The sequence below is a fragment of the Pongo pygmaeus genome, chromosome 3, assembly GCF_028885625.2.
Source record: "Pongo pygmaeus isolate AG05252 chromosome 3, NHGRI_mPonPyg2-v2.0_pri, whole genome shotgun sequence".
Lineage (NCBI taxonomy): Eukaryota > Metazoa > Chordata > Mammalia > Primates > Hominidae > Pongo > Pongo pygmaeus.
The window spans coordinates 162,544,098-162,569,108 of NC_072376.2; the positions used below are offsets into that span (position 1 = coordinate 162,544,098).

General features: G+C 35.1%; 1 protein-coding gene across 6 annotated transcripts in view; it reads right to left on the reverse strand.

Moving 5' to 3' along the window:
* IQCM (IQ motif containing M) overlaps window positions 1–25,011 on the reverse strand; it is a 505,544-nt gene that overhangs the window by 273,103 nt on the left and 207,430 nt on the right. For all 6 annotated transcript variants that reach the window (XM_054485869.1, XM_054485868.1, XM_054485865.1 and 3 more), the window contains one exon: window positions 3,708–3,823. In XM_054485869.1, the coding sequence (XP_054341844.1) occupies window positions 3,708–3,823 (116 nt within the window). The remainder of the gene's footprint in view (window positions 1–3,707; window positions 3,824–25,011) is intronic.

Below are 25,011 nucleotides of genomic sequence, written 5' to 3' on the forward strand. Positions count from 1 at the left end.
GAGCAGCAAAAAACAAATTTGAGTGTTTGAATATCATTCTTTCATATTTATTCAGACACACCCCCACCCATGTAGTTGGTACACAAGGGTAAGATATAAACCTTTATTACCTCTAACTGGACAGGTACAAAAGGTCACTTTATTGACCACCTGGTGTCCACTCCAGTACACCCCAAACTTTCAGTTTATAAACACCTGAAGTCTCCATCAAAAAAACTATTAGAACAGATAAATGAACTCAGTAAAGTTTCAGGATACAAAATCAATGTACAAAAATTAGCAGCATTTCAATATACCAATAATGATCAAGTTGGAAACCAAATCAATAACTCAATCCCATTTATAAAAGCTACAGGAAAAAAAAAACGCTGAGGAATACATTTAAGCTAGGGAGCGAAATATCTCAACAAGGAAAACTAAAAAATACTGATGAAAGAAATCATAGATGGCACAAACAAATGGAAAAGCTTCCCAGTCTCATGAATTGGAAGGATAAAAATAATTTAAATGATCATACTGCCCAAGGTAATGTCTAGATTTAATACAATTACTGTCAAATTACCAATGTCATTCTTCACAGGATTAGAACAAATAATCCTAAAATTTATATGGAAGCAAAAAAGAACCTAAATAGCCAAAGTAATCCTAAGCAAAAATGATAAAGCTAGAGGTATCACATTACCTAACTTCAAATTATACAAGACCATAATAAACAAAACAGCATGATATTGGTTCAAAAATAGACACATACATCAATGGAAGAATAAATAACCCAGAAATAAAGTTACATTATTACAACCAAGTGATCTTTGACAAAGGCAATTAAAAAATACATCGGGGAAAGGATACCCTATTCAAGAAATGGTGCTGGTAAAATTGGAAAGCCATATGCAGAAGAATAAAACTGGACCCCTATCTCTCACTATGTACAAAAGTTAACTCAAGATGGATTAAAGACTTAAATGTAAGACCTGAAGCCATAAAATTCTTAGAAGAAAACCTAGGAAAAACTCTTCTGGACATTGGCCTAGGCAAATAATTTACAGATAAGCCCTCAAAAGGAAATGCAATGAAAACAAAAATGGGCAAATAGACTTCATTAAACTGAAAAGCTCCTGTACAAGATAAGAAATAATTAAAAGAATAAACAGACAACCTACAGAATGGGAGAAAATACTTACAAACATGCATCTGACAAAAGGTTAATATCCAGAATCTATTAGAAATGCAAACTAGAAAAAAACAAATAATCCCATTAAAAAGTGGGCAAAGGGCATAAGTGGACATTTTTCAAAAGAAGACACACAAGCAGCCAACAAACATGAAAAAATGCTCCACATCACTAATCACCAAAGAAATGCAAATTAAAACCACAATGAAACACCATCTTACACATCAGAGTGGCTATTGAAATGTCAAAAAACAGTAGATGTTGGTGAGGATGCAGAGAAAAGGGAACACTTATACAGTTAGTGGAAATATAAGTTAGTACACCCTCTATGGGAAACAGTCTGGAGATTTCTCAGAACTAAAAATAGAACTAACTTCAGTTCAGCAATCTAACTACTGGGTATCTACCCAAACAAAAAGAAACCATTGTATACACACATTCATTATGTTTATGGCAGCACTGTTTACAATAACAAAGTCATAGAATAAACCTAAATGTTCATCAATAGATGATTGGATTAAAAATGTGGGAAATATATATATATACACCATGGAATACTACTCAGTCACATAAAAGAATGAAATCATGTATTTTGCAGCAACGTGGATGGAATTGGAGGCCATTATCCTAAGCGAAATGACTCAGAAGCAGAAAGTCAAAAACCACATGTTCTCACTCGTAAGTGGGAGCTAAACTATGGGTAGCGGTGGTCATCCAATAGACACTGGAGACGCTAATAGGTGGGAGGATGGGAAAGGGGTGGGGGATGAAATGCTATCTATTGTGTACAATGTACATTATTCAGGTGGCAGCTACACTGGAAGCCCAGACTTCAGCACAATGTAACTATCCATGTAAAACAACTACACTATCTCTAAATCTATAAAAACAAACATAATAAAAACATTAAAAATAAAAACAATTGGTTTTAGTAAATTTGACTCACAAGGAATTTAGCAACATATGCTAAATATGATATATTAATAACTTAAAAGTTTTGATTTACAGAAAAAAATAAAAATCTAACATGTGCTATTTAAAATGACAGATTAAGAACTATTCAACAGGTAGATAAAATAATTTGGTAAAATATATTTCAGTTGTCTAATGATGTTATGGACTAAATTGTGTCCCTTTGAAATTCAAATGTAGAAGTTCAAACCTCAACTGTAACTTAATTTGGGAATAAGGCCTTTAAGGAGGTAATTAAGATTAAATGAGGTCATAAGGGTAGGGTCCTAATCCAATATGACACTAGGGGTGCATTAGTACAGAAGAAAGACAACATGGCCGCACATGGTGGCTGACACCTGTAATCCCAGCATTTTGGGAGGGTAAGGTGGGCGGATCACCTAAGGTCAGGAGTTTGAGACCTGCCTAACCAATATGGTGAAACCCCGCCTCTATTAAAAATACAAAAATTATCCAGGCATGGTGGCAAGCATCTGTAACTCCAGCTACTCAGAAGGCTGAGGCACAAGAATCACTTAAACCCGGCAGGTGGAGGTTGCTGTGAGCTGAGATCACACCATTACACTGCAGCCTGAGCAACAGAGTGAGACTCCATCTCAAAAAAAAAAAAGAAAAGAAGAAGAAGAAAGACAATGTGAGGACACAATGAGAAGGCAGCAGTCTGCAAGCCAAGGAAAGGGGTCTCAGGAGAAACCAATGCTGCCAGCAACTTCATCTTGGACTTCCAGCCTCCAGAATAGTAAGACAATAAATTTTTGTTGTTTAATCCATCCAGTCTGTGGTATTTTGTAATAGCAGCAAATAGCAAGTCCAGGGAAAAAAAATCAGTGATATGAAAAGAGAGAAAAAGATAAAGAAGATAAAGGACAGGACAGACATATTCACACACACAACAGAACATGTGGGAGATGTAAGAAACCCAGACATATCTACAGACACTGCAAAACACAATGTTGTAAAATAGCATTACGTGATCTTTTAAGAAATTGTTGCTAAAGATGTCTGAATAACATGAGTTTCTTCTACTATTCACATGTATATTAGGACTTGCTTTGAGAAATAAATAAATTTAAAGTACCAATTCTACTTTCAGATCACAAGTTCTCATGTCCTAGATTAGAGTCTTCATTCAGAAAACCATCAACATGTGGTCATAAAACTGCCCTTGGATTTTTTAATCCTTCCATTATCATGCCTTTAACAGATGTCTACATTCTACATTCTCCCCCTGACTTCATTATGTTTTCTTGACGGTCTATGTACCATTACAAAAATAGTTGAGGTGCTAACACATTTGGGGCAAACCATGTGATGATCACTTTAACTAATGCTCTTCCAATAAATAATGACACGCATATTGTGGGATCGGTTGATCAGCAAGATTTACACAAGACACAAGAACAGAACTAAAGTAATGCTTCAGAAAAAATGAATTTCAGTGGAGAACCATCTTAGGACCGAAACAGGTCCATAGTAAAATCTCAAGTGCGTTCATCAAAATTAACCCAATAATTTACTGGAAAAATGGTAATTCAAATCTACATCCAGTTTTATAAATACTTACAGAATAATAATCCCGAAATATTGATGATGATTGAGAGAAGCTAACTCGACCAGAGTCACAAGCAAAACAGAAAGACCTTGTCGGCACAAATCCTCTCCAGTCATAGAATGCTTTGTCTGTTAGAAATATCAATGCAGGTTAAAACAGTATCTATCCAGGAAAAGTACACACTGATTATATTGCTTAATGTTGCAAAGAGTAAAGCAAATCATCTTTATGGCCTCACTATTCTGTATTAAAATCACATCTTGTCATCTAATCAGAGAGAAGTGATAGGATTGCATAGAGAGAGGCTTCGATTAATTGGCTCCTTCATACCGTAAGGCTCTCGTGTTTTTATTGCACAGTGTGCCCATCAGAAAATTAATAGGTTCATTCTCTTCACTATCTCCTCCTGAAGAACATCAACTTCTTTTTTTAAAGAAGGCTTAAACGAAAATCATGTTTGCGAATAGCACTTATAAAAATAAAAGGAAAACCTCTCTGTGTTACATACTTTAAAAGAAAATTCAGTATTTTATAAGGCACAAGTTTTGATATTGCAAAGTAAATTAAATTATTAAAAGTGTTTAAGGTAAATAGGTCGAAAGCACAAAAGGTTAGCCAGCATCACCACATATTTGTTCTGTCTCATGGCAGTTGGTACATAAGATTTCTACAGGAACCTTTTTTCTTTAATCATAGGAAAGAGATCTAAGATTTATTTGTCCATTTTTTTCTCAGAGATATTAATCATTTAAAAAGAAGAAAATTCAGTTCAATCCTGCCATCCAAATGAATCAAACTATTTTCATATTTCCAATTTTCCTTCATATATGTATATATGTATATATGTGTATCTATATAGTCTTTCCTGAAACTTTCAATTTGATAAAGTCATCCATGGACTGCTTAGTTTTATATAAATTTATAGAAAACTCAAGAAGTAATAAATTCTCTCACTTCATTGCTTCAATTTATTTACAGGATCATAATTTGAGTGGTCTATGGGGAGGCAATGAAATAACATAAAATAATAAAAAGGTAATGTTATCTCAGAGACATTCTGATCAGTACATAAACATTCTGCCTCGTTTTAACTTTATATATATTTCTTCCATTTCAGTCAAGAGTCTCTGCACTCTTTCAAAAAGGCAAAATCTCTAGAAGAGGCAACACAATCATATATTTCAATCACAATTCAATGTGAACCAGTGGAATTCTTTTTTTTTTTTTTTTTTGGAGACGTAGTTTCACTCTTTCCCCCAGGCTGGAGTGCAGTGGCACGATCTCAGCTCACTGCAAGCTCCACTTCCCCGGTTCACGTCATTCTCCTGCCTCAGCCCCCTGAGTAGCTGGGACTACAGGCACCCGCCTCCACACCCGGCTAATTTTTTGTATTTTTTAGTACAGACAGGGTTTCAGAGTGTTAGCCAGGATGGTCTCGAACTCAAAATTCTTTAATGGAAGTAAAGGCCAGTAACAAGTAGCTTGTAGAGAATCTGAGCATTTTAGTACCTAAGAAGAAGATAGCAATGGAAAGACCATGCCCTTTATATTTTCATTTGGCAGCTTTATAAGACCAAGGGAATGTAAAAGAGTAACACAAGAGTTATTAAGATGTATACACCCTTACATTTCTTATGAAGCCCTCTTAACGAATTCAAAGCATTCTCCAGCTCATCAGCATTATTCCTGACCTACCCACTCCCCTTAATGCACCACTACATACAATAAGCAATATCTCATATTTTAGATAATCGTGCTTCTCTTTCCAATCTCCTTTTTGAATTTATAAACTGTTCCAAGGCAAGGACTATAACTTACCTGGAATTGCTCTGTGTTTCTGATTCATTAGCAATGTGAATAAGGTAGCTATGTAAACACTGGTGAATAAGAAGGAGGATATTGAACATTCCCAACACAAAGAAATGACAAATGTCTGAGATGATAAATATATTAACTACCCTGATCTGATCACTATACATTATATGTATAAAAACATCACTCTGTACTCCCATGAATGTGTACACTTGTTAATTTAAAAAATAAAATTAAATAAATAAATAAAATTGCTCTGTGATTAAAAAATGAATTGGTCTGAAAAGGTTAAATCTTACAGGCAAAGAGATTATCTTCTTGATCATTGAAGAGTCCAACCCAATATATGAAACTAAAACCTATACAATTTATTTTTCCAATAGAGTCCAGAGCATTTTCAGATGTTTTATCTTGCTTACTCACAAAACAGACTCACAGAGTTGAAAACACCATGCATTATTTTCTCCCAGTATATAGGTATCATACTAGAAAATATAGCTATGACTTTTCTGCTTCAGGAAGCAGCAAAGCCTCCACTAAAATCCTCAAGGTAATCATTCACATACTGATGTACGCTAATGACTCCTCCTTAGAAGCCAGGCACAGAAGGTGACATGCAACAAATTCCAGTTTATTCCACAAAGTCAGTCAAAAGTTATAAGCTAATAGTTTGATGAAGACCAAAGTCATTATTCAGACTAAATCTTCACAAACCCTTCCTGGAGTCAACAATCTTCACAGATAATGACACACAGAAATAAAGGTTCTGAATCCCAGGTGTGTGTGTGTGTGTTTGTGTGTGTGTACACATGTGCACAAGAGTAGGCCGTATATTGATAGATGGAAAAGAAATTTTGTCAGTAATCCCAGTTATCAGTCAGCAGGACAGAATAAAATATTGTAAGAGTAAACAAATCTGAGGAAAACGCAATATCAAGATTTGGAAAGAAACCAAAATGCTCACATCAGTTTAACAAGGAGTTAAAAAGTAGCTATCCTTGAACATTAAAAAATTTGTTAAATAACTACTCATACTGATATCTGACTTTGTGTTTCTTCAATATTTTAGACTATCATCAAAAAATATTAATTCATGTTAGTGCGCTGCCTTTCTGCATATCTAATTTGCACATCAAGACTTAAAGTCTTTCACTTGCTTTGTATGCGCCATGAAACTGAATCTAATGGTGTGCCCCAAATGTGTGTATGTGTGTGTGTGTGCACGCGCACATGTGCTCCTGGATTAGAACCCGATTTGGCATTGACTACAAGGCTAACCAACAAAACCGTAAGAGTGAAAGGTCCCATAGAATCCAACTGAAATAAATACACGAAGAAACAGAAAATCCTTAAAAATAGGCTTTTAAAATTCTGATTTTTAGGTATTTTTCACCAGACCATCTCCCCTCACTTTCTAACATCATCTTGACGTTTATAATGGTAATCATTTTTCAATTTTATTTTCTGTTTTTATTCAAATTTATGTAGTTGACAATTAGCCCATTATTTACACAGGTGGGAGACATTTCCAAAACCTACTAAGTAGTTGTTATTTTATAAGCTTAAATTATACAAATGACTCACAGAAAACTGAAAAGATCGTATACGACAGGTGATCATGTCAGGGAATGAGAAGCAAGGGAAAGAAAAAGGAAGGAAAGAAAAGTTCTTAGGTAGTTAAAACAATCCCCACATCTATAATTTTTGTAGTGACAAATATTATCTTCGTATCACAAATGAATAGATTGGTTCAATTCACCTGGATATCAGCAAAAGACCCAAAGGCAATAGTAGTTCAGCGTTTAAAAATACACTGTTTTAGTCAACTTAGAAACCAAATGCTCTTAAGAAACAGTCTGTATATCTGCTTTCCAGAGTAGAAGGCAGTTCAAATGAAAATGTATCTTTATTAGGATATGATAAAACCAAAGACATTACTGAGTTTAGTGGTCCCGTGTCCCTAGAGCCTCTTTTATGCCAAGCTCGTTCTGTTTCCCTTTTATCAATTCTCTCATATCAATTAATTCTTTGAGTTAATTGCACATGCAGTTTTATTCTGTAGGTAATTACAAACAATTAATAGTTAGGAGACAGAATTAGCAGTTCTTAGTTTGATTATCTATATAATTAAAAGGGGTGGCAAACTAGAGTTGACAAATAGCATCTTAATCATTTGAATAATCAAACCCCAGAAGCTTGCTTGGGTGGCTGAATTCCATCTGTTACATTAGCTTAAATTCTAGAATTAATGACTGAAATGTCCATTTAAATCAATTCATATGTGTTGAATTTATAGTACAAAATGAACAAGGCATTTACTCTAAAATTACTTAAACCACCTTCTTTTGTTTGTTTATAATAAGCTGTTTCCAAAAGGATTCAATGAAAACAAAGATTTGTAGAGAAGAAAAAGTAATATATTTTCCTCACCCATTGGAAGTGTTCATGGAGGAGACATTCCTATAACAAAGACTGATTAACAAGAGAAAAGTATAACAAGCTTGTTTATCAAAGTTTTGTGTAACATAGGAGGCTTCAGAAATGAAGACACAAAGACTCAGGGAGAACTGTATTTTTTATGTAGAAGTATGATCGGACAAAATGCGGTATGACCTTATGGTAGTAAACTATGGGAAACTCAGCAAGACCTATTTCTTCAGATTTTTCTTGGCTTCCAGATATGGGGCAGGACATTTGTCACAAGAGAGTCTTCAGGAGGGAAGGGAGGAAGTCAAGAGTGAATTTCCTGGGTTTTATCGCTAGCTTTGGAGGAGAGGAATTCTAGTTTCTATGTCCAGCTTCTAGGGAGAAAAATCCAGAGAGGGCTTCCTGCTTCTACTGTCCTCTCAATTCTTGCAACTCAAAATACTCAGCATGCCAAGGCACCACTCAGCATGCCAAGGCATTTTTGGGGTATCGTGTTCTGAGTCCTGACAGATTCGATAGACTAAATTATGTACATCTAGTGAATGCCAGTTAATAATCATGGATACCATTTCTATGTTATAAAATATCTAAGAAATATGGATAATTCTTCTCATACTATGTTCTGTTTAATACTTTGTGTGCTGTGATGGTTAATAATGAGTGTCAACTTGACTGGATTGAAGGACACAAAGTATTGATGCTGGGTGTGTCTGTGAGGGTGTTGCCAAAAGAGATTAGCATTTGAGTCAGTGGGATGGGAAAGGCAGACCCACCCTTAGCCTGGGTGGGCACAATCTAATCAACTGCCAGCATGGCTAGAATATAAGCAGGCAGAAAAATATGAAAAGAGAGACTGGCCTAGCCTCCCAGCCTACATCTTTCTCCCATGCTGGATGCTTCCTGCCCTCGAACATCAGACTCCAAGTTCTTCAGTTTTGGAGCTCGCATTGGCTCTCCTTGCTCCTCAGCCTGCAGACAGCCTATTGTGGGACCTTTGTGGGATCTTGTGATTGTGTTAGTTATGCTTAATAAACATATATATATGAGTTTATAGCAAATAAGACATACTTCTAATCCTTTTTTAGCTATCTGAAGGAACCAGAGGTTTGTAGATAGCAAATACTAAGCAGCAAAACAAACTTAAGGTAAGTTAGAAAATGTATGGGAACTTCATTCTGATTAGAAAAGAATGTGATGTAGAACAGTAGCATCACTGTTGCATAACATCTTTCTGAATTGCCAAGTATTTGAACAAGTTTGGTAGATACTTTGAAGCTAATAGTAGATAAAAATTCTTCAAAAAAATAATGACTTCTGGTTCAATATGGTCTGTTACCTTTGGCTGTGAGGCAGCCCCTTTACAACCTCAATAAATACTATAATGATAAAGGAGAAGATGAAAATCTCAAGATCACAAAAAATAAATCTAACCATTTACCAATTTGCAATTGAGAAGAAAATTTAATTAGGATAATGGAAGTGAATTGAGGAAAGCAATCAGTGACTTTTACATAATAATATACTCACCCCTCCCTAATTTGAAAGATGGTAGAAAGATGCTTAATATCTCCCAAGGAAAAAAATACGGGAAAAAAAAGAACAAAAAATGTTTCTCTACAATGTAGGTGCTGCTTTAAAATAACTGATTCCCTTTTCCTACCTTCATCTACCACAATTCACTTAGACACTATAGCTCCAAGACAACAACTAGGAAAGAAAGCAGCCCTGGCTTTAGCAGCAGTATTTGATACAGTCCTATGGAAAGGAAAGAGTTCTGTGTGGAGGCTGGGGAGGGCAGGTATTGATAACAATGCATAATGGAGATTGTAATTTTTCATGAGGTAAATAGCTGAAAATAATAAGAACGAAGGTGTGGAATAGGAAAGTCTCTACTTCAGCAAAGCTCAACCGTTTGAGACAGATGTCTGCAAGTTACTGGGAATTAGGCAGAGAACCAGGCATTGACACCTGATCATCAACTATAGAACTAGATTTTTCTCAGGGCTGAGAAAAATCCACACGTTCTTTCTATTTGTAATCACTCACTGCATAGATCAATTTCTCCTTATCTGGGGCAGAGTAAATAAACTAGGGCCTATATTAATCATGGTAATATTTGTTAACACTTATTGAAGGCTCAAATTACTAAACAATTTACACACATTACCTGACCTATGCTGCAGAATAACCCTATGAGGTGGATGTTCCATTTAACAGAGGAGAAAACATATTATGTCCCTTGGTCAAGTTCAGAGGGTAAGAGGTTGTGTGAACCCAGGTCTATCTTGAAGCTTACCTGTGACTGACACAAGGGAAAAGGTCTTTGTGGCAGACTGTTCAGAAAGAGACCCATGTCCTAATCCCTGAAACCTATAAATGTTAGCTTATATGGCAAAAGAGACTTTGCAACTGTGATTAAATTAAGGATTCTGAAATGGGGAGGGAGATTATCTGGGATTGTCCTGGTGGGCCCCACATGTAATCACAAGTGTCCTTACAAGAGAGGCAGAGGCAGACTTTACTACAGAAGAGAAGATGTGATGAGGCAAAAAATAGAATGGAGTGATGTGAAAAAGGGCTCATAAGCCAAGGAATGCAGGTGGCCTCCAGAAGCTGGAAAAGGCATGGAAACAGATTCTTCCCTAGCATCTCTGGAAGGAACTAGTCCTGCAGAAGACACTTTGACTTAATTCAGTGAAATTGATTTCAAACTTCTAGCCTCTACAAATATAAGAAAAAATTGGGGATTGTTTCAAGTTACCAGGTTTTCAGTAATTTGTTACAGCAGCCATAGGGAAACTAACACAGTCTATAATTCTAAAAATTCAGTAGAAGTGTTTAAATCTAAAAATATTCTGCTAGACCCAGGGGAAAATTATAGAAAAATGCTTGGCATTCTCACTATATTATAATAAGCCAACTCTTTGAAATAGAAGCCAAAACAATAAAGAAATAACTAAAAGTTTAACAATAATAATAATTGTAAGCCAAATAAAAATGAGAATTAGCATTTTTAAAAGGGAAGAAATACAAAGAAACCAAAAATGTAATGGCAGAATAAAAATGTACTTCAGAGTTAGTAGGAGTATAAGTGACAGCATGGAATATCAAATGACTGGATTTGGCAAGCACTCCTAGAATGCAGAAGAAAAGCATCAAAGATGAGAATTATAAGAGAGAAGATTATAGATTAAAGAGCACAAAAAAATAAATATCCATCAAAGGAACCACACACATTACTGAAGATGAAACTAGAACAATCAGAAATGAAGAAAACATACTATGTAATAATTTCCTGAGCTGAACAAAAGATTTGAATCATCTGACTATTGGAGTTCACTGAGTTATGGGGTAAGTTTATTAAAAGAGACTTGCATGCAAGTATATTCTGCAAAATTACAGGAGTAAAGAAAACTTAAATGATAAGAATAAAGAAAATTTAATACGTATTCAAGAAGAAAAACATCTGCAAAGGTATAAACTTCAGGTTATTCTCAAATTTCTTCTGTGAAACAGCAAAAGAATCAATAAATAATAGACCACCAACAGAATTTTCAGGAAAGCGAAAAGTTAAATAAATTTTATAACCAAATTGTCTTCCATGTGTAAAGGCTAGGAAAAAAAATCATTATCAAATACATCAGTGCTCTGAAAATTTGCTCAGAAAACACTTAACTAAAGACTGAGGCATGAATCAATCAAAGAATTTAGAAACCACAGTATAAGAGAACTAGCAGTTCCTCCCCTCACCAATATACTCAGTTCTCATAGGATCAGGTGTAGTTACATGGATTCTATAGCTTGGTCTTAAAGTGTGGTCCTGCCTGGCTTTACCTCACAGATTTCTATTCTGCATATTCTACTTTCTTAGGAACTAAACCATTTTTTTCCCCTAGGGTATAAACTTGAACTCACTCACAGTTCAAATGAAATGAGCTTTCAAACTGAATCCTGCCCTATGATTATCCAAAGAAACAATAACCAGTTTGTTCTGTTATGCACTTGCAAAGACTAAACATTTTATTTGGCTTGAACATGTACCCAGAGACCCAATATAATGGCGATTTTTATTTTCTTATAACTTAAATATGAGTTTTCTCCATTTTAGCAACTCAAACTGAATCACCTGAATCATGACCTTGCCCTTCAGAAAGCTCTTCCTTATATCATGGGAACAGCCTCTGGGTGTTCCTATAAAGCTGGGTGGCTTAACTAAGAGAAAAAAAATTAACAAGCAATTGCCTTTAGGCAGGAGAATACTAGATGGCTGTCATGATAATGTTCTGTATTTTCCAAATGTTTTGCAATTAATCATAACTAATGGCAATTTTAGAGAAAACACATTAAAAATAAGTCTATATAATTTTAGGTAAAAGTGGGCAAAAATTATGTTAAAATTATGAGCAAAAGCAAGGTATGGAGAAAGCAAAATGAGTTTTAGAAATGTTTGCCTCAAAGGAAGCATTAGATTGAGACTAAATTGCACTCATCTTTTTCTAAAGAGAACATTTTGTATTTGCAAAGGAGAAAATACAATTTGTTTAAACTTCCTTTAATAAAGATACATAATAAAATGAATGTTTCCTTTAAATATGCCGTCAATGGCACCTTTTTGGGACCGGGTGTGGGGTGGGGGGTAGGCAGGGTGTGAACCACAGTATCATTAGGTAAAAGTGAGAACTCATATTACCTTCCCAGGAAGGGAGAGAGACAGCCTGCTGTCTAATAGCTTTAGAAAGATTTGGTCTCAGGCTTACAAAGTGAAGACTCTTGATTAAGAAAATCAGAGGTCCTGATGACAAGTCTATCAAAGATTGACTTCTGCAATGTAGTGGCTACTATCTGGCTTGGATGGCAGCATACTTGTCATCTTTGTCAGGAAGCACTCTGCCAAACGCAGTTGTTGCGGGCAATGGGCTGCAAACTCCAGCAGGATTGGGACTGTGTCCTGGGCACTGTTTTGCTGCCTGCATAACCACAGTTACTGGAACAGGATATGCACTAATTTTATAGCACAAATGATTGTTATAGTGAACTAGATGATACATGTTTTACAGATAACAGGGAAGTATAGGTTTCTAAGCAAGAAAGACAGAGGTCCTGGGGCAAAGTGGACACTGAGTGATAATTTAAAAGTCATATTCTTAGTGGTCTACCTGAAAAGGAAGCAACAATTAATTAGTTTTTCATTTATCTCACATAATTTGATTTTTTAAAAAATAAGAATTATTCCAAATTTATCATATATTGATGTATGAATCATATGTACCTTACCTATTTTAGCCAAGGCTTTGATGCCTGAACTCATACATCCCTGATGAAAATGAAAATTTGAAAAGACTTTTAGGAAAGAATTGTCAGTAAAAAAAGTCTTTTAAATGTTCATATTTTTGTAATACCAATTTCTAAGAGTCTTTCCTAAGAAAATTATCTGAAATGTGACTAAAGATTAACAAAATTGTTTATTATAGCATTATTTATAATAATTATGCAGAAAACACTTAATATAGCAAGCTTGAGACTGCTACTCTTAGCAACATCTGCTTGTAAAGTTGACCTTTGGTTGATATCTTAAAACTTAGCGGGTAAACAATTCCTGATATAAAACTTTCCTTAAATGATAAGGGTGTCTCACTATACCCAGACCAATTGTGCAAGCAATATGGTTTTTGCTGAATATCTGCTTTCCTTCCAGAAATCCAAAATGTTGGTACATGCTAGGCAGAGTATGCCTATGTGACTAGGCTCCAATAAAAATCTTGGGTACTAAGTTTTTAACAAGCATCCCAGGTATATAACACTTTACACATGTTGTCATGACTTGCTGCTGGAGGAATTCAGGGCATCCTTTCTGACTCCACTGGGAGAGAACTATTGGACTCTTGCTCTCGGTTTCCTGTGGATTTCATTCCCTGTACCTCTTCCCTTTGCTGATTTTGCTTTGTAACCTTTCACTGTAATAAACCTTAGCCATGACTACGACCATATACTAAGTACTGTGAGACCCTCTAATGAATCAGCAAACTTGGGGTGGTCTTTGGGACTCCAATATAAAAATAAAATTGGAAAAAATATAAATGTAAATATAATATAAATGTCCAGAAATGGAAGACTGGATAAATTTTACTATATCATGCATTGACTTATTCCTCAACAACAAAAGTTATGCTTATGAAGTATTTTGCATTATAACTGTATTGTAAGAAAAAAAATCTCATATACCTTGTGCTTTTAATTATGGACCAAAAAAAATCTATAAACCAAAAGACTTCACAAAATTGTGCCAAAATGTTAAAAGTAATAGCTTTTGGTTTGATCAATTTTTTTTCTGTATTCTATTCTCTTATTTCTGAATGGACTGATGGTGGAGTTCATGAAACCTTAAATACCTGACTCACATATTGCCACCTCTTAAGGAATGTTATTCTAATTGTTTTTTCTCCATATCAATTGCCATTGTACCTAAACCGTGGTTTCACTGTGAAACCAGACTTGCCACTGAGCTTTGGAGGACAGGATTAGGAAGCAGTCCGTGAGTCTGAGGCAAACGCATATGAGTTGGACATAAGTGATTAAGCACATTGGACATATTTGGCTCAAACTCTACCCAGTTTGGTTTCTATACCACATAGAAATAATCTGATAAAATCAAATCTTACATGTTAACAGTTTAAAAGCTAGGTGAATGAACAGAAGCAGGCCATGTTAGCCGAGAGGTGAACCAACCTCGCCAGTTCTTTCTGAAACTGGTTGATAATCCCAGCATTGGGAAGTCTAGAACTGAGAATGACTGGGGTCAGGGGATGACTTTCCATGATATCTTCACATATAAGCTCCATTACTAAAGGAAATTTCTACAGGTTTTGTAAAGAAACAGACCTGAACATTTGGCTTTCCAGAATTTTTATAATGAAGAGATATTTGATTGGCAATGTGAAAGAATGATTAAGCTTTAGAAAACAAAAACTACCTACAAAATGTAATGTCATAAATCTTTGGTATTTTATTTATTCACAGGTTATGTATGAGCTAGAATAATTGTGCAAATTCTGAGCAAATTCAATGAGCTAGCCTTTTTAGGAAACAAAAATAAGAAACTAATCCCCTAAAAAAGATTATTAATTTTGTTATTTTCATCTGTTTTTGATGACTGGCTTGTCAGAAGATTGAAGGTCACCAATGTAACATTATCTTTACTGAAAGTTAATTAACGTAAGACATTCAAAAGAGGAAAGAAAGATCCTGGTGACAAAAACAAAGGGATAATTACAGAACAAAATTTTAGCACTGCTTATATTTATATATTCATTCCAAATGTTTCACTCTATTCTTTTTTTTTTTTTTTCTTTTTTTTTTTTTTTTCTTTTTTTTTTATCTTTTTATTATTATTAAGCAACTTCAGCAAAGTCTCAGGATACAAAATCAATGTGCAAAAATCACAAGCATTCTTATACATCAATAACAGACAGACAGAGAGCCAAATCATGAGTGAACTCCCATTCACAATTGCTTCAAAGAGAATAAAATACCTAGGAATCCAACTTACAAGGGATGTGAAAGACCTCTTCAAGGAGAACTACACACCACTGCTCAAGGAAATAAAAGAGGATACAAACAAATGGAAGAACATTCCATGCTCATGGGTAGGAAGAATCAATATCATGAAAATGGCCATCCTTCCCAAGGTAATTTACAGATTCAATGCCATCCCCATCAAGCTACCAATGACTTTCTTCACAGAATTGGAAAAAACTACTTTAAAGTTCATATGGAACCAAAAAAGAGCCCGCATCGCCAAGTCAATCCTGAGCCAAAAGAACAAAGCTGGAGGCATCACACTACCTGACTTCAAACTATACTACAAGGCTACAGTAACCAAAACAGCATGGTACTGGTACCAAAACAGAGATATAGATCAATGGAACAGAACAGAGCCGTCAGAAATAACGCCACATATCTACAAGTATCTGATCTTTGACAAACCTGACAAAAACAAGAAATGGGGAAAGGATTCCCTATTTAATAAATGGTGCTGGGAAAACTGGCTAGCCATATGTAGAAAGCTGAAACTGGATCCCTTCCTTACACCTTATACAAAAATCAATTCAAGATGGATTAAAGACTTAAATGTTAGACCTGAAACCATAAAAACCCTAGAAGAAAACCTAGGCATTACCATTCAGGACATAGGCATGGGCAAGGACTTCATGTCTAAAACACCAAAAGCAATGGCAACAAAAGCCAAAATTGACAAATGGGATCTAATTAAACTCAAGAGCTTCTGCACAGCAAAAGAAACTACCATCAGAGTGAACAGGCAACCTACAAAATGGGAGAAAATTTTCGCAACCTACTCATCTGACAAAGGGCTAATATCCAGAATCTACAATGAACTCAAACAAATTTACAAGAAAAAAACAAACAACCCCATCAAAAAGTGGGCGAAGGACATGAACAGACACTTCTCAAAAGAAGACATTTATGCAGCCAAAAAACACATGAAAAAATGCTCACCATCACTGGCCATCAGAGAAATGCAAATCAAAACCACTCTATTCTTTACTACTCTCCTAGTCAGGGCTGGGAGGAAACTAGCTTGTCACCTTACAAGGTATGAACTGTATATGATTGGTGGGAACTTCACTAAATCGTAGGCATGTGGAGAATTAAATTAAAAATCTGTGTTAGTACTAAGAGGCTCACAAAGTCCAAGTGATAAAGGTAAAGTAAAAGATAAATATAAAGCAAATATCACACATAAATATAAGAAACAAGAATAGTGAAATGAGCTAAGGCAAAGACTTTCTATTATTGTGATCAATGTTTACAATTATTGGATGTACGGATTAGCCAAATTCTGCCTATCCTTTTTAGTCCTTTCATCAGAAAGAAAGCAAAATGAAACACAAATCATCATTTCTACTTGTTATCAATATAAGTAAAAGGCTAAGTCTTAAGAGGATGAAGAAAATTCTGAATATTAATGCTTTGGATGTTATCTATAAAGCTCAGATAGCCACATGGATTCTGTTTCCATTATTACTAATAATTGAAAATTGATGGTACTAATAAAATATTCCACAGATGCTCTGTCTTCTCCCTCCTACACACCAACAGATCAAATTCAACATAATTTGGTTCTTTTGAGAAACATAATATGTATTACTTGCATAGAAATTTTAGGAATAATTAAGAACAAAATTAAGTTAATTTTTCAATCTACTTTACTGGTCTTACTAACTACTATGTCCACATATGAACCTTTCCTCCAGTTAAACTACTCTACTACCTCAACCTGAAATAACTTTGAGACACATCTCCACACAGTTGCCTATGCCACGGTCCCCCAGTAACCCATCCTCACTGATCTCCACCTTCCAAAAGTATGGGCAACTTTCAAGGCCAAGCTATACCGTTATTTTTTTTCTTTCCACTCATGATGGTACATTTGAATTCAAAGGAATGTGACTATGTGATAACAAAGATAACCCTGAATCTACTCTAATTATTAAAAGGTTAAATAATTCTCAGCTTTATCTTTTTCTTTTTTTTCTTTTATTTATTTATTTATTTATTTGAGACAGACTCTGACTCTGTTGCCCAGACTGGAGTGCAGTAGCATGATCTCGGCTCACTGGAACCTCTGCCTCCCAGGTTCAAGCGACTCTCCTGCCTTAGCCTCCTGAGTAGCTGGAATTATAGGTACGTGCCACCACACCTGGCTAATTTTTGTATTTTTAATAGAGACGGGGTTTCACCATGTTGGCCAGCTGGTCTCAAACTCCCAAACTCAAGTGAACTGCCCACCTTGGCCTCCCAAAGTGAGCTTTTTCTTTTCAGTATTTAGAAAATATACCTTGCAATCACTTCACTGATCCTGATATGCTAACATGAATGACCATGGAGAATGAGAACTACTAATCTCCACCACTGGAACAGAACACACCCCATTGCCTGGTATTGTAGATTACAAAAGGGATTATCTTTTCTTGTATTCTAACTCAGCCACAAGACTGTAAATTCCTTATAAGGCATGGATGACATCTAAAATTAATTTGTATTCCTATATATATAGCACAGCATTTGGTATGGTCACGTTTCAAAACATGAACAAAAAATCCTTAGTCAACACTTCTTTGCCTTTAAAACTCAGATGACATTTTCATTTTCATTCTATATACTTATAACAAAAGCCTTTATCCTTTTAAAAGATGGAAGTAAAAAAAGATGAAACAAACCCATCTGCATTTGAATGAAGCCTCTATCAAATATAATGAAACATGAACATTAGAACAATTACTATATATTAGGTTCATATTAATAAGTTGTTAATTTTAGGTGATGTATTTTGATTGCACTTTAAGAAGAGATTCTTCATCTTTTATAATACAAGCTGAAAAATATTTATGAATGGATATCAAAGAATTTGCCTCATCTAATCCAAGCTGAGAAGGGAATTGGATGGGTGCATGGATAAAATAATACTGGCCATGCATTCATAATTGTTGGAGCTGGATGATGAATATTTGTGGATTTATTATCCTAGTTCCTTTACTTTTGTATATTTAGATTTTCTATAATAAAATTGTTTTTTACTTTATTCCAAAATGCACAAACTTTTCCAATGCCAAGAAAAGTTTGAATTAAACATCTATTCATGAGGAAAAGAGATCAGACTCACAGCAAAACATGAATAATACTACTTTTCCAACAAAGTGTGGCTTTAAAAGAGAAAGAATGGAACTGCATCATAAAGTGCAAGGAGGCACATCTCAGCAATCCCCCAAGCAACTCTCCAGATCCTCACACGGTGACTGTTAAAAATACTGTAAACTCCCAGATCAGAACTATTCTCAGTTAGAGCAAAGCATCAGAAATGTGTTTACTTGCTTATTAGCTATCTTTTCAACTAGAATGTAAGTGCCACTAGGTCAACATCTTTACTTTGTTCTCCAGTATCTCTCCAGCAACAAACAGTACATCCAGCCCAGATAGCAGGTACTCAATATACATTTGTCAATTATTTCTATGTATAAAATATGCCCTCTCCTGCCTACTACAAAAAGGTCATAAAGTATTATGAATGTTAAGCTATTAGAATAAAAATTCATTTCAAAGTTTCCAATTTTAATTATGTATATTCCTTTCTGAAAATAGCTTATCATTAACTTATCTATTTTGCATATTAAAAATTTACAAATAACACCTGCATGCCTCTTCTCATGTTAGCCTTATGTCCACTGAGAGGTAGATAAAAACGAGAATTACCTCTCTAGTCCTAGAAAAGAAAAAAACTGAAACTCAGAATATATTGATAATCTGATGAGATTCCAACTCTGTTTTTTGACACATAGTTCATTATTCTATAAATTATAGAAATACCTGTATATTTCTTTAAATTGGGCCCCATCAATTCATCAAGCATTTCCAGTATCATTATTTCTAGTAATAGAGGAAATAGATGCTGAGAGGTTGAACTCAGGCTCACAGAATAAGAGATTTTAAAAATCAAATGCATTACACCAACTTTTAGGTACAATATTAAGAAATATCATTTAAAAATCTTAAAACACATAGAGTTCTATGTTTACTTTAGACATAGAACGCCATAAAAAGAGATATTTCCCACTATAACAATGAGAACGAACCAGACAGTCTACAAAATAATGATTTCGTTTTCTAGCTAGAGTGCTATGGTCACAAGGCAGTCTGATGAACTGCGATACAAAGTTGACAAACTCCTCCGCAGAGACGGAACACACTACTATAATACCTTGGGCAGACCAAAGAGAAAGAGATGGCCACCACAGAAGCAGGCAAGAAGAAAACAGATAAAATTTTAATTAATCTTTAAAGGCCAATTGTGACCCAATTTGAGAGTACAGAATCCTCAGAAGCCCTGGACAAAATGGGTATCTGCACTGACTCTACTACTCTTACGTAAGGACTTCCACTGACTGGCAACGAGAAAGACTGGTGGCAGGAGAGGAGACCTAAGAGAGACCTCCTCCATGACAGAGGTGTGTGGATCCTCTTTTGATTTGGAGGTGGAGCAGAAGAACCCGGAGAAGTCTATCTCCAATCCAAACACTGCATAAATGCTGCTGAGAAGGACCAGAAAAGCCACGCATGCCTCACCTCTACACTGATACCAGGCAATTATTTTTTTTAATATTCTTTATTTTTAAATCTTGCCTAAGATTTAAAAATAAGGCAGGAGGTCTATAATCACTGCTTCTATTCAGCATTGTGCTAGAGTTTCTAATCAGTTAAATAAAATAAGAAAACGATAAGTAGACAGAAAATTGGGGGGCAGGGAGTAAAGCTGTTTTTATTAACAGATGATATGACCATGTATGTAGAAATCCTGATAAATCCAAAAGAAAACTAGCAGAACTAGAAAGTGAATTTAGCAATGTTACAGTATACAAAGTAAATTAAAAATTAATTGTAATCTATATAGTAACTGAAACAATTAGAAAAATGTAAAATCAACATTAATTATAATAGTTTCAAGACTTTGAGTATTAAGGGTAAATTTAATAAATAGCATGTAAGAACTGTACACTCAAAATATAGAACATTGCTGAGAGATTAAAGAAGGCCTAAATTAATAAAGAGATACACTATGCTCATGGATTGAAGACTTAATTTTAAGATTATTATTCCATGTCCCTTCAATTCATATATAGATTCAAAGTAATCCCAATTAAAATCACAGCAGGATTTTTCTGAAAATTGACAAGATAATTTAAAATTTTACCTGGAAAGGCAAAAGAAACAAGAATAGCTAAAACAATCTTAAAAAGAAACAAAACTAGGAGGCATACATGACATGACTTCAAGACTTAATATAAAGCTACAGTATTAAGATAATACGGTATTAGCAAGAGGATATACAAACAGACCAATGGAACAGAACAGAGAGTACCTAAATCGACCTGCACATATAATATCAAAGACAAAGGTACCAAAGCAATTCAACGGAGAAGGAAAAGTCTCCTCAACAAATGGTACTATCTTAAACCACACACAGAAATCAATTTGAGGTGGCTCATAGGTCAAAATATGTAAGCTAAAACAACAAAGCTACCAAAGAATAACTGTAGAAAATCTTCACAACCCTGGAACAGACAAAACAAAATCACACTATTTTAAAAACGGAAAAATTAGACTTAATCAAAAATAAAAGCTGCTCATAAGAAAAGGCAAGAAAAAAGTAGGCAAGCTACAGACTGTGAGTAAATATTCACAACACAGGACAAAGGACTTAAATTCAGAATATATACAGAGTTCTGCAATTCAATAATAAAAAGACAACTCGATTTTTAAAATGGGCAAAGGACACTGATTATTCACAATAGAAAATAGACCAATAAAAAATATGCATGTGAGAAAGTGCCCAGCATCATTAGTCATCAGGCAAGGATGTGTAAATTAAAACCCCAATGGGTAAACCCACTGACATGATTAAAATGAGATTGACAACATAAAATGTAGAAGAGGATGTGGAGCAACTGAAACACTCATAGATGGCTGATGAGAGTGTAAAATGGTATGTGAGAAAACTCTTTTGTTTCTTAAGTAAACATACATCTATGCTATGATCCAGCAATTCCACAGCCAGGTATTAAAAATATGAATACATATGCCCACACAAATATGAGGAAACAAATACTGGAAGATGCTTTATACTAGATAAAATCTGGAAATAAGATAGATGTTCAACAATATAATGAATTGATACACTGTGGTGTAGTCAAACAATGGACTACTACTCGTTAATAAAAAGAATGAATTACTGATATATGCAAAAACATGGATAAATCTAAAAATATTATGCTAATTAAAAGCAGCAAGGCAAGAAAATATACGTACTGTAGGATTTCATGTATCAGCTATTGACTAATTCCAATCAGTGAATTAGCTTAGCCTAGGTAGATCCAATTAGCCAGCTATCTAAATAGCAACTGCTGATTCATCAAGGCTGTTGCAAAATGGTGGATGTGAGCAGCACATGCATACACCAAGAAGGAAAGCAGGGCCCTGAAATATTAACCTGGACAGAAAGCATCACATGGCTCTACCGTCAGCTTAAACTCTCCACTATCAGGGTTTAGTTTTGCCAGCTTCAAAGTTCCAAACTGGCAAAAGTAAACTCAGATCAGCATTTACTTCTAGAGGTAGAGAGTGGAGCAAGGGTAAATTGAGAAGGAACCAAAGGGAACTTTCTAAGGTGACATCTACTTGCCAAAACTGACTGAAAGTCACGTTTGAGATCTGGTCATTCACTGAATATAAATTATATTTCAATCAAAAAATGAAGACAGGGATTGGGGCAGGGGCTCACGCCTATAATACCAGCACTTTGGGAGGCCAAGACAAGAGGATCACTTGAGCCCGCTGGTTTGTGACCAGCCTGGGCAACACAGGGAGACCTGTCTCTACAAAAAATTTAAAAATTAGCTGCACATGGTGGCACGCACCTGTGGTCCCATCTACTCAGGAGGCTGAGGTGGGAGGATTGCTTGAGCCCGGGAGATCGAGGCTGCAGTGAGCTATGATCTTGCTGCTGCTCTCCAGCCTGGGAAACAGAGTGAGACCTTCGGAACCAACCCAAATGTCCAACAATGATAGACTGGATTAAGAAAATGTGGCACATATACACCATGGAATACTATGCAGCCATAAAAAATGATGAGTTCACGTCCTTTGTAGGGACATGGATGAAATTGGAAATCATCATTCTCAGTAAACTATCGCAAGAACAAAAAACCAAACACCGCATATTCTCACTCATAGGTGGGAATTGAACAATGAGAACACATGGACACAGGAAGGGGAACATCACACTCTGGGGACTGTTGTGGGGTGGGGGGAGGGGGGAGGGATAGCATTGGGAGATATACCTAATGCTAGATGACGAGTTGGTGGGTGCAGCGCACCAGCATGGCACATGTATACATATGTAACTTACCTGCACATTGCGCACATGTACCATAAAACCTAAAGTATAATAATAATAATAAGAAGAAGAAGAAAAAAAAAAATGAAAAAAAAAAAAGAAGAAGAAGACAAGTTAAATATTCAACTTATCAACTTATCTTCTATTAGTATCTCCACATAAGCAATTTATATTATTCATGTTATGGTGCCAAATCAAATTTGAGTCATATTCCTGAAAGGTTAAAAGCTCCTACCAAATATTTTAAAGATACTTTCTTAATTTAAAGTTCATCTTTCGGCCAGGTGCAGTGGCTCATGCCTATAATTCCAGCACTTTGGGAGGCTGAGGTGGGTGGATCACTTGAGCCCAGGAGTTTGAGACCAGCCTGGGAAATATGGCAAAACTCTAGCTCTACAAAAAAATTAAAAATAAAAAAATTAGCCAGGCATAGTGGCGTGCATCTGTAGTCCCAGCTACTTGGAAGGCTGAAGTGGGAGGATACCTTAAGACAGCGAGGTGGAGGTTGCATTGAGCCAGACCACACCACTGCACTCCAGCCTGGGTGACAGAGTAAGACAACTACATCATTAAAATAAAATGTTTGCAAAATAAATTAGAGCATTTCAAAATCTAAAGTAGCCAACTCAATTTTCTGAAATTAAGCTCTTTTTCTTTCACTGGCACATGCAATAAGTTTAAAAATTATTTCTTGAATGTTGCATTCAGGTGGATTTCAAAGTACACTGAGAATCAAAATTCTTGTGGTTATTTTAAATTGGCTTTAGAATTTTAGAACAATTGTTTTAATTTAAAAAATGTGTGGGTACATAGTAGGCATATATATTTATGGAATGCTTGAGATATTTTGGTATAGGCATGTAACACATAATAATCACATCATGGAAAACTGGATATTAATCTCCTCAAGCATGTATCCTTTGTGTTACAAACAATCCAGTTATACTCTATTAGTTACTTTAAAATGCAGAACAATATTATATTAAATTATTCAAAAATTCAAGTATTAACACTTTATTCTAAACACAGTAATCAATAAAGTTTCATGCTTCACAATTTATAAATTAACCTGTACATAAACAATCTCACCTGGTCCTCATATTCACCATGAGAAGTAGATGAAAGTGGTTTCTTCTACCATTTTAGAAAAAGGCAAAGCTATCATTTTCTCTTCTCTTAATATTCTTCCTTATCTTGCTTGAAAATTATCTTTCCTTTAAAACTGTCTTCCTTCTGGACTGCTTAAATTCTAACCACATTTTGCATTTCTATATCATCTTTAAGGCTTTTCCCATAGTTAACATCTTCAGTTTTTCTAAAGAAGTTATCCTTTTTATCCAACGTTGTGTTTGTGTGATTTTTTTCTCTCATTTTGAGGCCAATCTTTTGATACAAAGTCAATTTAATGGAGTCGAGAATATATTAAAAGTTTTTTAACAACCAGATAACATCCCTGATCCACCTTTCAGAAAATGTGTTCAGCCAGGTGCAGTGGCTCACGTCTGTATAATCCCAGCACTTTAGGAGGCCGAGGCCAGTGGATCATCTAAGGTCAGGAGTTCAAGGCCAGTCTGGTCAACATGGTAAAACCCCGTCCACACCAAAAATACAAAAATTAGCCAAGTGTGGTGGTGCACGCCTGTAGTCCCAGATACTCAGGAGGCTGAGGCAGGAGAATCACTTGAACCCAGAAGGCAGAGGTTGCAGTGAGCCGATATCATGCCACTGTACTCCAGCCTGGGTGACAGAGTGAGACTCCTGTTTCAAAAAAAGAAAAAAAAAAGTGTTCTCATTTTAATTGATGCTCAAATATTAAACTATGAGAAAACAAAACAACAGAAAAATAGAAAAGAATTATAACAAAAAGATAAAACAATTATGTTATTTAGCCAGTTTATTTAATGTTTTTCTCTACATCTATTTATTAATTCTGATTGAAATTACTTTTAAAAGACCCAGGATATTACAATCACCCACAAAATCCTTCCCTATATTTAATTATGCACTTTCAGAAACACTGAAAATGAAGAAAAATTATAAATACCATTTTAAAAATTAATGTCCTACAAATTAATTGAAGAAAAACACTTTCATTCATATACAATTAGATGA